Raw genomic sequence first — 14,855 nt, 5'->3', positions numbered from 1 at the left:
CCCTGAAACATTGGGATGGGCTTGGACCCATCTTTAAATGAAATGTTGTCCAGACTTTGATCCCAGACATTTCAGACATTGTTAAGGCTATGACTGTGTCATGGAGATCATGGAATCTGTGACTTCCATTGACCTCCATGACATTTTCTGTGCTGCGGCTGGAGCTCCCAGCCATTCCCCCTCGCCCCCCCCAGCTCCCAGCCCCCTGCATCTCCCAACTGTGGCAGGCGGACCCTGCAGCTGCCCAGCCATGGCGGGGGACTCCCTGGAGCTCCCAGCCATGGCGGGGGGACTCCCTGGAGCTCTCACTCACTGTAGGTGGTGGGAACCCCCCAGAGCTGCTCAGCTGCCACCTGTGGGGGACCCTGGAGCTCTCACTCACTACAGCAGCGAGGGACCTCGGAGCTCCAGCACCAGTGTGTGCTGAGCTGAACCTGCCTCCCCATTTTGTCAGGGATATTTTTAGTGAAAGTCAGGGACAGGTCTCGGCTTCTGTGAATTTTTATTTATTGCCCATGACCTGTCCGTGACTTTTATTAAAAATATCTGCATCAAAATCTTAGCCTGAGACATGGTTGCTAACATTCCAGGGTGCTGTTATGCCCTCTAGTGGTCACACAGAGAAGTAGCTGTTCATCACTATCGTCGCGATAGGAAGGGACTTGATCACAATAAGCAGAAAGGCCTCTACGCTGATAAGAGAAGAAATCATCTATCCCTGTGGGAGACTCACTCCCTAATTATAGACTCTATAGGCCAGATTTACAAAAGAGCATGTTGGATGATGAGCCCTTTTGAAAATCTGGTCCTATTTGTTCAACATATTGTTAAAAAAGAATATATCCTTCTTACCTTTGACACTATTAATCACTCCTCCATTATGTGGTGTACAATGACACAAACTCAGGCTGTGAGCTTTTGTGCAGTTCACAAACTGATTGATGAAGTGATTGCCCTATTCATTCAGGCAAGTTCTCCACTGATTAAGTAGGTATGACTTGAGTAAAGTCAAAGATATTGCAATCATTTAGGGCAAGGATTAAATTGGCCTATACGCTGTCATAATGTCCAGGGCTTTGATGCTCATGAAATGTATTCATTATTCATTCTTATTATATACATCAACATTGAAAAATTGTTTTTTTTAAATAAATTGGTAGCCCTTTTTGATTGCAAAGATAATCATTAGTGGCATTATTTGTAACCTGAGTGACAATCGGGTGCTCAGTGCTCACCAAACATAATATTTCCCAGATGAGACAATAAAACTGAGGTAATGACCACTGGCGGCCATCAAATATTCCATGACATTTTTTAACAAGAGTACAAACCTGCTGTCCCATCTATATTCCAATATAATAATCTTTCTCAGAATACATTTTACCTCCTGTACTATGAAGAAGTTTATAATGTTGCATAGCTTTCTATCCTGTGACAAAACCACTAGAAACTTATTGGGGGTTACAAACTTCCGACTTGCACTAGTTGTTCTGAAAGCTCACAAACATTTTGGCAAACACTGCAAGAATATCAGGCTTTTGCCTGGAATCTCTCTCTCTCTCTCACTCTACTCTGAGCTGATAATGACTTTAGGTGGAAAACATACAAAACTGATATAGTTTCACTCAAGTTTAAGTTTAGTATAGCCATAGTGGACTGGAAACTTCTGTTTACTTTCTCTCATAAGGCAAGAACAAGCGAATGTGGAATGAAATTGGAAGGCGGCAAATTCAAAACTGATAAGAAGAAAAGCATTGTGAGAAAAGAGTCTAACAGGATTGAAAAAAAGACTGCACATTTACATGGACAAAATAAATGTCCAGAGCTAGAATAGTAAATTTTAGGACATAAACAAGAGCATTGGAAGGGATATAAACTCTCATGCATAGAGAAGAATCTAGCCTTTATTTATTGGGTACGATGAGGAATTTTTCTCTAGGAACAAGCTTATCCCATAACTGCGAACTGCAGAGTTTCTTGCATCTGGTACTAGCCAGCATCAGTGACCAGATACTGGACAGATGGAGCACGGGTCTGACACAGTGTGGTAATTCCTGTGTTCCAGTGTTTTAATTCTTCAACCTCAGATCAGGCCGTGGCGTCTCGTGTTGAGACCCCCGTTAATCAAGATACTCAAGCATGTGTTTAAGGACAGGAATCGTCCCATTGAAGGAATAAGAGTTTCTAGGTTTGCTCAAATGCAAAACTCAAAGCTCATGCAAGCTGAAAGCAAGGAAAAGCTTCAAAGAACCACCCTGTGAGCCTGAAAACTGCTGAGTTTCACACAACTCTAGTAGACAGGCATAAACCATAGGCTCATCTACACTATTGATACAACCACGGTTGTGCAGCTAGCTTCTGACATGCCTATCTGACCTGAATACAGAAAACACAGTTTCAGCAACTCTACACTGCAGTGTTAACTGTGTTCGACCATCCACTGATACCATGCAGCCATGTTTATATCAGTGCACTCTGGGAAAATCTGAACAATTATCCTATACTGCTTGAGTCTGGACAAAGGATTTGGGGTGTTTTTCAAAATTCCCTTGTCAATGCCTTCGGAGATGGCTTCCTGCAGGGAGAATTGGGAAACAGGAAAATGCTAAACTTGGTTAAAAAAGAATAGTTAGGTTTTCCGATCTATACTACAAACGGATCATGCTAGATCTGAGTTAAAGGATGCCAATAACATGAGTTACCTAACAGGCAGCAAACGCTGGTACATGTTGCAGAGCCATGGGCTAGGAAATGTGTTTCCGTGTCGTGTATGGATATGAATTAGGTTTGGAGTTAATCATTCCATAACCTGGCTACAAACATGATGAAAGACTTTAGTACAGACAGGACTTATGGGAGAGCTTTTGCACAGCTCGAGGCAAAATGCATCACTTATTTCAGGAAGCGAGCATGCGAATCCTGGGAAAACTCAATGCCACCCAAAGGCTGGGAGCATTTGTGAAACCATATTGATGCCTGCCTCTCAGTGGCTTTTTGTTTGCTTCTAGTGACCAGCCCACATACAGATAGGGTGACCAGATGAAACTGACAAAATATCGGGACACATGGGGGAGGCAAAAAAAACGGCAGCTGGAGTGGAGTTGCTGAAGCAAAAAAAAAAAAAAAAAAATGCAGCCGGAACGGCCAAAGCCGCAATATTGGGACAAATGGTGTCCCGACTATGCATCAGTCAGAACGCGGGACAAAGAACTAAAAATCCTGACAGTCCCGATTTTATCGGGCCGTCTGGTCACCCTACATACAGAAGTGTATGAGTCTGCTACTACCTTTGTTTTTTAGTTCAAGTAGTGGGGGCTCATGCATCATGATCCAGAGGGCCCAAGTTCAAGACCTGCAGTAGTGAAAACACAGTTATGAGGTCCTAATTACCCTTGCACAGGGTTTTGTCATCAAACCTGCCATAGGTGCTCTCTAGTGGTCAAACACGACTCTATGAATTTTAAATAGAAAAGAAAAATCTCTCCAAGCACAAAATTATATTTGCAAAGAAAGTACCCAAAGGGCTTCTATAGCCTGAAAGGGCAGTGTCCATCATCCCACACTGCCTTTCACATTCTGGCTATTCCCAAAGCACTAATAAGTCATGGAAGCAAAGTAAAATGAAATGTTTTATTAGGGGATTTAAGGAAACTCCAGGCTAACATCAGCATTACAAACTTTACATGCTTCAGATTTTATATTTAGGCCCTAGATATCATAATGGTAGCTGCTTTCAAAATAATGTTGGCATGTGAAAAAGAAAGAAAGAAAGAAAGAAAGAAAGAAAGAAAGAAAGAAAGAAAGAAAGAAAGAAAGAAAGAAAGAAAGAAAGAAAGAAAGAAAGAAAGAAAGAAAGAAAGAAAGAAAGAAAGAAAGAAAGAAAGAAAGAAAGAAATTGCCAGGAAAAGTATTGTACAATACATTTTTTAAATGGCTTTTACTAATAACAATTTAGGCCAAGATTTTCAAAGTGACTAATGACTTAGGGTACCTCAGGTTTTGGGTGCCCAGTTTGAGATACTTTAGAGAGGCCTGATATTCAGAGGGTGTGTGCTCAATATTTCTTTAATATTAAGCCCTTTCAAGGTGTCCCAAGTGAAGCACCTGAACCCTGAGGTCTCCCAAATCACTAGTCACTTTTGCAAATCTTGGTTTAGTTTCACCGCTGTAACATGCCAGTATAGACAATGCACCAGCGCTGGGAGCGATGCCCCTCCTGGAGGTGGGTTTTTTAGAGCACTGGGAGCTGTGCCATGACCACACAAGCCAATTTAAAGCACTTTAACGTTGCCAGTGAAGACATGCTCATAGTTACATTGTGTTTAAACCGGTACAACTGAATCCACACTATGAGTATTGTACCACTTTAATTAAACTGATATTGTTAAAGAGGGACAACTTTTGTTTGTAGACAAGGCCTAAGCAGAGATCCCATTAGTGCGACCTGTGCTCCTAAATTATTTAGGTACTTTTAAAATCCCACTCTTACCTTGTATTATTACTCTGAAAAATGGTACCGTAAAAATGACATCTCAGTGTTGCCAACCCTCACAGTTTTGGCATTTTACTTAAAGTTCCAGCTTCTGGAGCCAGGTGATGTGAAAATTGGCATGGTGGCATTAGAAATATTATTTTCGTGCAACTGACACTTGTGCCAGTGGGGGGAACTGGCAAAAGAAGCAAGAAGAAAACCTTTGGAAATCTTAAGTCAACGGAGAAATAAAATAACAGCTTGAAAACATGCAGTAAAAATAATCAGCATAATTGTGAATGAAATTGTTTTCTCCCTAACACTCTGGATGACACAAAGCAACTTTCAACAGACATTTTTTCAGCAGGCGTTTTTATGGCTTGATAATCGCTGTGATTGAGGCTGTCAGTTTCCGGTGGCTGTTTGGCATGATATTGACATGATGACAAGGAAAGTGGATTGCTAGAAACCAGCAGGGTGACCAGACAGCAAATGTGAAAAATTGGGACAGGGGGTGGGGGGTGATAGGAGCCTATATAAGAAAAAGACCCAAAAATTGGGACAGTCCCTATAAAATCAGGACATCTGGTCACCCTAGAAACCAGAGGCACAGAAATCAGGAGCAAGACTGCTGTAACTTCCTTCTTTTTCAAAGTTAAAAAAAAAAATCAGTGCAAATAGGTTTTGAAATTCAACACTTTTTTTTTAAAACTCCAGTATTACACCCAAACTCCAGAGCCTTACCGATGTTATCATTACACACCCATTTATACTGCATTTATACCACTCTCCCTTTGTTACGTCACCACCGGAATGTGCAGCAGCTGATGTCTTGATTCCATTCCTCTTGCTTATTGAAAGCTGCCTTCAGTGTAGATGCATGAACTGGAAGAAGCCAGGTGCATTAAGAAGTCTGTGGTCACATAGCTCTGGCGCCATCTAGAGCTTTCCACCTTCCTTGACCTCTTTCAGTCTGGCTTTAGGCCTGGTTTTTAGGCCTGAAATTACATTGCTTTCCTTGGTGAGTGATCTGGTGACACTGTCCATACCGATCCTTTCTTTTTTTCTTATTAACTGTCTGACACCATAGGTCACAAAGCGTAGACTGTACTGCTGGCCTAGGCAGCAATGAACAATAGAGTTCCTTTGGCTCGGGTTTTTTCTCATCGGCTTGCCCAAAGTCTCGTTTATGTAGTTTTGTGCAGCTATCATTTTGTCAAAGGTTTTGCGGGGGCTGTATTGCCGGTGTTGCCAGCTCTCATGGTTTTACTGTGAGTCTTGTGATATTTGATGCTTTCCTTAAAGCCCTAATTCCAGGAGTCAGGTGATTCTCTCATTGATTTAAGAGAGTAAGCTTCTAGCCCTTGTGTTTGTGGAGAAAAGCTGAGCAATGTGACCCGTAAGGTTCAAAACCCAGAAGGCAAATCAAAAGAACCTAAAAATGATTATTTTTTAAAAGCTGACTATTTTAAATTAAATCTTGTGATTCTGGGGGCCTGACTCGTGACTTCTGAACGCTTGGGGCTGGCAAGACTGCACTGCCATCAATATGCTGATGGCACTCAGTTTGAACTCTCTTTTCCATCAGACCCCGACAGCACAGTTCCTCTGCCCAAGAGAGAGGTGCGGATGGTTGTGAATTACCTAAAGCTCATTCAGTTTATCACCTCTGTTTTGTCTGCCACACAAGCCGGAGGTGATGTTGATGCATAGGTGGAAAGAGAACTGGGAAGGCATTTGGTTTGTTTGAGCCCTACCTCTTTCAAAGCGGTCTTCAACCTACGAGTTCTTTGGGGCCTCTATTTGCACCTGGATTCTCTAGCAGCAACAGGTGTCAAGGACAATGCTTTTCACCCACAGCCAGAAGGTTGTGACTTTTTTTTTTTTCAGATCCAGACCGCCACCTGGATATCCAGACTCTTACACTCTCTAGCCTGACCTGCTACCATATCATGTGCGCTTCTTGAGACTATCCTTGACGAACACCCAGGAACTTCAGCTAGTGCAGAACATAACAGCTCATGTGCCAAGCCGTGCATGCTGTACTGTGGTGTATAGAGGGCACTAGCTTTATATTTGCTCTCTAGTGAAATTCTGAGTGTTGTCAGTCTTGTGACAAAACATTTTATGGTCTGGGGCTTGGCTGCCTTGGAGACTGTCTCTTTCCATATGGACTCTCCTGATAGGTGAAATCAGCCACAAGATTTGAGCTCTGTGGAGCAGGATGTTTTTGGGGGAGGTCCCTAGATTCTAGAACCCTTTTTTCTGTCCCATCAGAACCCATCTTTGCTCTCCATGGTATGGAAAAGCCCATCCCTTTATGATGGCATTTTCCTATCACGTGTTTGGCTATGAAGGGAGCTGACTGGAGTAGTGTCTTTGAGCCTGGAGGCTAGCTGTATAGTTTTATAGAGTTCTCTATCCCTGTAGTATCTGACACCTTTACTCAGACTCCACACATGTTCCAGGGGGCTTCCCTATGCCACTTAACCTGAGGGAAAGTATCCGAATCAAGCCCTTAGATCCTACAGGCAACCTGCAAATGAAATACAAAAGGACTCTTGAGGTCAATGGGAGCACTTGTGGAGTAAGGTGCCACTAGGCATGAGTCAGGAAATCAGGCTCTGTTTTAGTTCTCTCTTCAGTTGCTGGGATCTCCTCTGGGAGCTGTGTGTGGTTGCTGCCAGTCAGATGCAGCGTGTTGTGAAATTTGGATAGTCACTTCTGTTTTTTGGGGATGTTCATGTTCCCAGAAGCTTGGGAAGTGGGTGCCTGTTTCTGTTTTTGCTTTTTTAATTAGGGTATTAAAAATTGGTGCAGATGGCACTACTCATGAAGAGTGAGCATGTTTCTTTTGTGATGCAATGGACGCCACCCGCCTGGGGTGAGCAGGAGTGCTCGAGGTAGCTGCCAAACTAGAGTCCAAGCCTTCAGGCACACTGTGATGTTTTAATTTTGAGTAAGGACATTGTTAAAACATGAGCTGCCATAATTGCATCATAACACTAGGCATGCCTGTAGGCAGGAATATATGCTGGGTGTACTAAAGCATAATGGTTATAACACGTTGACCCTAAATAATTTCTTCCATGTGAAGATCTCAATGCATGGTACAAGACCCAGTTAATTTAGCCTTGCAATATTCCTGTGATATATTATTACCCCTATTTTGGAAAGGTGAAGTGACTTACTTAGAGGTCACACAAGGAGAAGGGCAGCAGACTTGTGAATACCTCAGACCAAGATTTCCAAACTCAACTGCTTGATTTTAGGCTCCTCAATCCATATTTCGGTACCTTAATAAAAGTGACTTGATTCAGAGATGTTGAGCCCCCCCGCCAGATTGTTTTGATGCCCAGCACCTCTGAGAACTTTTATTTCGGTACCTAAATGTGGATGCTATGGACCTGCAGTTAAATACTTTGCCCTGAGTCTTCTGTCTCCCAGCCCTGTGCTTTCAACATAGGTCCATCCTTTCTCTTCTGACTGGAATCAACTTACTGCTGCTGGTAAAGGGAAATTATCCAAGCTTCCCAGCATTTTCAAAGGGTTAAAAAAAAATGGTGTGGCCAGGTGAATTACTGTGATAAAGAGTAAAGGACGTCTTCACTCAGCCTTGCTGTACCTCATCAGTAGAACGGGGACAGTAAATTATACACAGTGGGGCTGGTCAAAAAATTGTCTTCAAATCTGTTTCTTTTGGAGGAAGGGAGGCTGGGTATTAGGGCGGTCGTGTGACCGGGGTGCATGATGGGAGATGTGATCCTGTGAGGGAGCCCAACCGATAGAGAAGAATGGGAGCATGAGACGCTTGATCTACAACTCCTGAGGTGGCATTTCAGAATCAAAATATTTCGGTTTTTGTTTTTCACTCAGAACATGATTTTTTCCACAGAAAAAGAAACCTTTTTCCAGTCAGCTCTAGTTATGATGCTGGCTTGTTTTGACGCCAGGTATACAGCTCTTTTTCCAGCCTGTCCCATGGTTTGCAGACAGGTGTTGTGTTTTACAGTTCTGTTCATTATTTGAGATCTGCCCACTTGTATACACTGATGGGCTGCTGGTGAGCTGTGCCCTGGGCGCGTTCAATATAGTATTCCCTCTTTGCTCTTCATGATGTGACAGGCCATCTTAGTCACATGGTATTGTTTCTATTCTCTGACTGGATGACCGGAATGTTTAAAAACAGAGGGGGGGGGGCTGGGCTTTAATAAATCACTTTCACACAATCCTTTGCACAAACGCATATTCTTACATATTCATGGGCCTTTGGCTTTCCTATAATCATGTGGAAAACAAACAATATGACAGTGCATACTGGCAACTCTCAGAGGAACTTCACGTCTTTCGCTTGAATATAAGCTAACAAATATTTCTTGTGTATTCCAGTGTACACAACCCTGGCCATTCCAAAATCATAAACCAGGCCCTGAAAGATCAAGAAAGTGGCTTAAAAATAATGAGCTTAACCCCCCATTCCTGACATTTGGGGTTCCTTTTATTTGCCTGCTGGTATCGCAGCCTTTAGGGTTTGTATTTTGGAGCTTTTCTTCGCAGTCATGAGGGCTTGAAACTTACACTATCAGAATGTAAATTGAGATCCTCTGTAATCACATGACTCCAGAAGTTTGGACTTTAAGGAAAATAGCAAATATCGCATAAGATGGCAATATTGGTGTAAATATTAATCTTTTGTCCAGTGTGCCAGGCACTTTCAAAACATAAAAAAGGCACTGTCCCTGTCCTGAGAGGAAAAGACTCTACAGTATGAAAATAATTAGATTTGCCTCATTTATTATAACAAAAATGAAGGCCCAATGGGGCCTCCAGATATTATTATTCAGTAATTGTTAAGTAGTCATTGTTAATGTTTTTCCCATCTGTAAAATGGGGGTAATGATGCTTACTACCTTTGAAAAGTGCTTTGAGACGTATGGTTGAAAAATGCTACATAGGCACTAGTTATTACTCTAGTATTGATGGGAACCCTCGGAAGACTGGGAGATTCAGATTCAAATGTCTAGGGACTTCTCCAAGGTGTCTGACTTACTGAACTCTCCACACTTCAGTCAGATATCTCAAAAGACCATGACTCTCCCTAAGATTTGTGGTACTTCCTGCTTCTAGGAGAGGCAGAAAGTCAAGCCTGTCTGAAGCGCAAGTGCCCTGTGTTTGGAACTTTTCCGCTGATCCCCACAAGGGTTGCCAACTTTCTGTTTGCAGAAAACCGAACATCCTTGCCCCGCCCCTTTCCCAAGGCCACGCCCCCACTCACTCCATCCCCCTCCCTCTGTTGCTCACTCTCCCCCACCCTTGTTCACTCGCACTGGGCTAGGGCAGAGGATTGGAATGTGGGGGAGGGGGGGCTCTGGGCTGAGGCAGGGAGTTAGGGTATCAGAGGGGGTATGGGCTCTGGGGTGTGGGCTCTAGGGTGTGGTCAGAGATGAGGGGTTTGGGGTGCAGGAGAGAGCTCCAACCTGGGGCATGGGGTTGGGGTACAGGAGCGGGTGAGGGCTCCGGCTGGGGGTGCAGGCTCTGGGATGGGGCCAGAGATGAGGGGTTTGGGATGCTGGAGGGGGTACGGGCTGGGGCAGGGGTTTGGGATGCAGAATGGGGTATGGTCTCTGGGCTAGGGTGTGTGGGCTCTGGGGTGGGGCCAGAAATGAGGGGTTCAGGGTGCAGGAGGGGGATCTGGGCTGGGGCAGGGGGTTCAGGTGCAAGGGGGGGTGCAGGATGCGGGCTTCAGCTGGCGTTTACCTCATATGGCTCCCAGGAAGCTGCCAGCATCTCTCTGGCTCCTAAGCAGAGGCACGACCAAGTGACTCTGCATGCTGCCTGTGCCTTCAGGCACCACCCCCTCAGGTCCCACTGGCCATGGTTCCCAGCCAAAAGGAGCCACTGAGTTGGTGCTGGGGACCATCCCGCCGCCTAGGAGCCAGAGGTAGATGCCAGCAGCTTCCCAGGAGCTGTGTAGGGAGCCTGCCTGCACCGCCGACCGCACTTTTAACAGCCCGGTCAGCACTGCTGACCGGAGCTGTGAGGATCCCTTTTAGACTGGGCTTTCCAGTCCAAAACTGAACACCCGGCAACCCTAATCCCCACTCAGCTTCCTCCAGCTTCTTGGCAACAAGCTCTCACTTATTTCTAAAATGTGTGGTCAGGCTGGGGAGCCAAAATGCTGAGACTTGTCCTTCCTCTGCAGAATACAGGAGGTGCTTCCTGACAGAACTGCAGGTGTTTTAGTGCATTAAACCACTCTCTCTAATCTCCACCACAGAGGGAATCCCCCATGATAGCCCATTGTTTTTTAGCTGAAGGGGTTAATGGCTCCCTGGTGCTTGTCAGTGCCGTTCCTTAGCCAGCCAGAGGAGTCACCATCGAGCAGCAGGGAGCATTCACTTCCTGCAAGTGAAATTCACTGATTCAGTGTGCGTGTGTGTCCACCCCTAGGCCTGATCCACAGAGGATCTGAGTCTGTTACAGCCATGCTTACCAACTGTGGGTCTTTAGCTCAAGCTATAAGCACTTACGCCTTTTGCTTGTGAGGTCACTGGTTCAATCCTCTTTATTGGCCAAAACAGCAGCTATCCCATACACTGCCTCTTCAGTATTTCCCTGGCAGCAGGATTTTGCCTATTGTTATATAACTAAAGATATAAAATAAACCATAGAAGAGTGCTGCACCGTTAATCTCAAAGCACTTTATCAACTATATCTGTGCAGCACCTCTAAAATGTAGCCACTTTTGGGGTGCAAAGCAGGAGGAGCAGCAGAAAAAAGACTGTGTTCTGATGTAACCCAGGCTTGGTGGGGTGCACCGTCCCCCTCTAGTAGCACATAGACTATCTAGAGATGAATGTGTCTGCTACAGCCTTAGCTAAGAGGCATGTGGCTTTTAGCTCATGCAGTAGAGCAGGGATCGGCAACTTTTGGCAGGTAGCCTGTCAGGGAAATCCGCTGGCGGGCCGGGATGGTTTGTTTACCTGCAGCGTCTGCAGGTTTGGCTGATGGCAGCTCCCACTGGCCGCGGTTTGCCATTCCAGGCCAATGGGGGCTGCGGGAAGCAGCATGGGCCAAGGGACGTGCTGGCTGCCACTTCCTGCAGCTCCCATTGGCCTGGAATGGCAAACGGCGGCCAGTGGGAGCTGCCATCAGCCAAACCTGCGGACGCTGCAGGTAAACAAACCGTCCTGGCCTGCCAGCAGGTTTCCCTGACAGGCTGCGTGACAAAAGTTGCTGATCCCTGCAGTAGAGACTCATACAATAAGCTTCAGATGTCCCAGTTTTGATCCCAATTACCGGGGTCTGTCAGCGTTACAATAACACTAGGACAAACCTTTATCTTAACTAAAACTACCTTAGGATCTGTAATGCCTGTGCATAGCAATCAGGCCCTTGGGTTTTAATGGTCTCTTTTAATGGAACACTTAGCAAACTATACAGAATTTATTTAATCTACCACAGAAAGATGTTGTTAACCCTACTATGATTAAAACGCAGCAATTCCAGTGAGCATAGGGGACAGATTCTCAGCTAGCGTGAATTGGCATAGCCCCATTGAAGTCAATGGTGGTACATCCTCTGAGAAGCTGGCTCTAGGTGGTTCAGACCTGATTCTCCTACTGCAAAAACACCCCCTTTGAAGTTGCATCAAGTCTGGTTTTCTTTTATTTCTTTCCTCCAAAGGCAATAAATATTTGAGGGGAAAAGTCTTGAATTTCATTACAAGACAATCAGTGCCTAGTAAACTCTTCAATATTTCTTTTCTTTCTGTCTCCCTGTCTCTCTCCCATGTATAGTTTGATCACTCACGGCTTTGGAACTCCTGCAATATGTGCTGCCCTAAGCACTTTCCAAACTGTTCTCAGTGAAATGCTGAACTACTTGGAAAAACACACATCGCACAAAAGCGGAGGAGCAGCAGAATCTGGCCAAGGACACGCCACCTTGGAGAAAACCCCCCTGAGGAAAACTTCAGAGGCTGCTGTGAAAGAGGGCAAAACAGAAAAGACAGACTAGCTACATCAAACAGAATCTATTTCCAGAGAGTCTTGCTGCTGATATTTTTCTTTTTTAAATATATATATCCTTGCGGGTGATTTATCTCCAGTGGACCAAAAAACAAAACAAAAAAAAAGGGAGGGGAAAAATGAAAAAGATAAAAAAAACCTCGGAGAAAAGCAGTGTACAGTAAATTGTGTGATGAAATTGTCATCTTTTTATTTATGTTGCTCTAAATTATTATTTTGTGCACGTAGTGTTTGATCATTCCCAGTGATACACGAACACTGGTTTTATAAGCACTTCCGGACTCAGATGAGGTGGCACACGTGATTTGTCTGGGGCTAACTTGAAGCACTTCCTTGTCCGGCAGCAGAGTTAGGGATGGGGCAAGCACCAGAGTCGTGGGATAACACAGAGCTGGCATTATAACTTCGCCCATGTGACGGATAAAATGGAAAGAGTGCCTTCTTTGCCCCACCAAGCTGGCCCAATCAGCTGACCATCAGAAGACAGTATGGAAACTTGGAAAGGGGAAAGAGAAGAACCTTTATGTCCTGGGAAGAGTGGACCACTCAATAGTTGGGGTCCACAGCCCAGTGTGGGAATTTATGGTAAATCTGCATTGGAATTATGCCAAAGCATGTGATTGTTCAAGAAGCAGCCCTGATGCCTCTCATGTGAAGGACATCACAGTTTAAAATGAAAGAGCCTTGATAATTTCAGCAAAAGCCCTAGTAACTGTAATCATTGGAGGTCAGATTAAATGATAGGCTTCTGTCCCTTATTCCTTATCGGCCCCTAGTATTGGCAGTTGAATTCCAAAACTGCAGTCAACCATATCTGGGTCTGTATTCAAATAGATTGATGCAGGTGGTTGGAGAGGTCTTTTGTTGTGCTTTGATTTTACGATGATTTTCTTTTCTTCAGTGGCTTGTTTCTGCAGCTTGATTGTCTTTAGCAATACATCTGGGACTCAGGAGGTTCCAAAAACACCCACTCACAGATTGGGGGGGTGGAGGGGAGTTGTTTTGTTCTTTTAAATCCCATTTCAAATAAATGATGTCTAGGGATAGATTGGTCTTGTCCACGGCAGCCAGAGATTTAAAGGCCTTGCTTACGTATTTCTAAAGCCTTACTTTACCACCTGCCACACTCATCATCTAAAATGGAGCCAGCCATAGCATCCTCCAGGCTCAACTCACTTCAAGCCAAAAGTGTCTCCGGTCTGATTCTACTTTGTCTTGTCTTGGGTTAGTTCCATCCAGCCAATTCATGCCAGAGGAGTTTTATTTCATTAGCTTATCACTTCTTTTTGGTTTCCATCATATCTCTTTATTGGGGAAGGAAAAATACTGTTGCACTTGCAACAGTGCCTTGGCTGTAAGTAGATAGGACAACCAAACTGGGATTACAAAAATTGGCCTTCAGGAAGAGTTGAAGTGTTGAAGGAAGTGAGTCAATTGTGGCCCAGTCCTATTCCCACCAAAGCCAGTGGGAGTTATGCCATTAATTTCATTGGGAGCAGGATTCATAAATGTATTGAGAGCTGATTGAGTTTCAGGAAACCTACCAGCTGTTAAAGAGTAACTACTGAGTCAAATTTAGCCCTTTGCAGAAACAAAGATTTTTTATATAAAATCTAAGACCTGTGCAAAAGTTTCCCTGAGATATTTTTTTTAAAATTCCTGTGGAAACAGTTGTGAAAGAAAAACATTTTCATGCAATGTTTGCAGCTCAGACAAGGCAGGATTATGTTAGAACATGAGAAACTTGAAAATGAAATTCACTAGCCACTGACTATAAGCAAAACAGAAACTCATTCATTGATTTTCATTCCTAAGCTGAGAGAAATACAAAAAATAATGAAATAAATAAGCAAAAATAAACAAAAAGCAAAACCTTAAGAGGTGTTAAGTGACTTGTGCCCAACCCAACTCCCCCAAACTATTGGGAGTTAGAGGTGCTCAGTATTTCTCAGGATTTGGCCCCAGATTTTTTTTAAGATAACAGTATCCCCCTAATGTCAATTTCCTTTTTTAAAATATCTTCAGATTTACCACATTATGAAAGTGTAATGAAATTCAGCTGACAGATAAAAAGAGGCACATTCCCTAGCTCCAAAAAACTTGAATAAATTCATATTAGAACTCCTGGGGGTACGGGTGGGAAACAAGGGGGAAAAATAACATTTTTGCAATTTTTTTCATCAAAGTTTTGAATTATGACCATTTTTGACAAGCTGTACAGCTTGTTCTATAAAATGGTGTGTGTGGGGGAGGGAGACTACAAATACATTCTCAATTTTTTCCCCATTATTTTCAAATGACATTACAAATTTTGAAATACTTTCTACAAAGGCACCAAAGTATCTGTGGTCATG

At 43.9% G+C, this 14,855-nt stretch overlaps 1 protein-coding gene across 1 annotated transcript in view; it reads left to right on the top strand.

Moving 5' to 3' along the window:
- Positions 1-12,490, top strand: part of TFAP2D (transcription factor AP-2 delta) — a 54,695-nt gene extending 42,205 nt beyond the window's left edge. The window contains exon 8 of the mRNA XM_073335084.1: positions 12,271-12,490. Coding sequence (XP_073191185.1) covers positions 12,271-12,490 — 220 coding nt within the window. The remainder of the gene's footprint in view (positions 1-12,270) is intronic.
- The last annotated feature ends 2,365 nt before the right edge of the window (positions 12,491-14,855 follow it).

The sequence above is a fragment of the Lepidochelys kempii genome, chromosome 3 (genome assembly GCF_965140285.1).
Source record: "Lepidochelys kempii isolate rLepKem1 chromosome 3, rLepKem1.hap1, whole genome shotgun sequence".
Taxonomy (NCBI): domain Eukaryota; kingdom Metazoa; phylum Chordata; order Testudines; family Cheloniidae; genus Lepidochelys; species Lepidochelys kempii.
The sequence above is the reverse complement of the archived record's forward strand: the minus strand, read 5'-3'. Positions and strand labels throughout refer to the sequence as shown.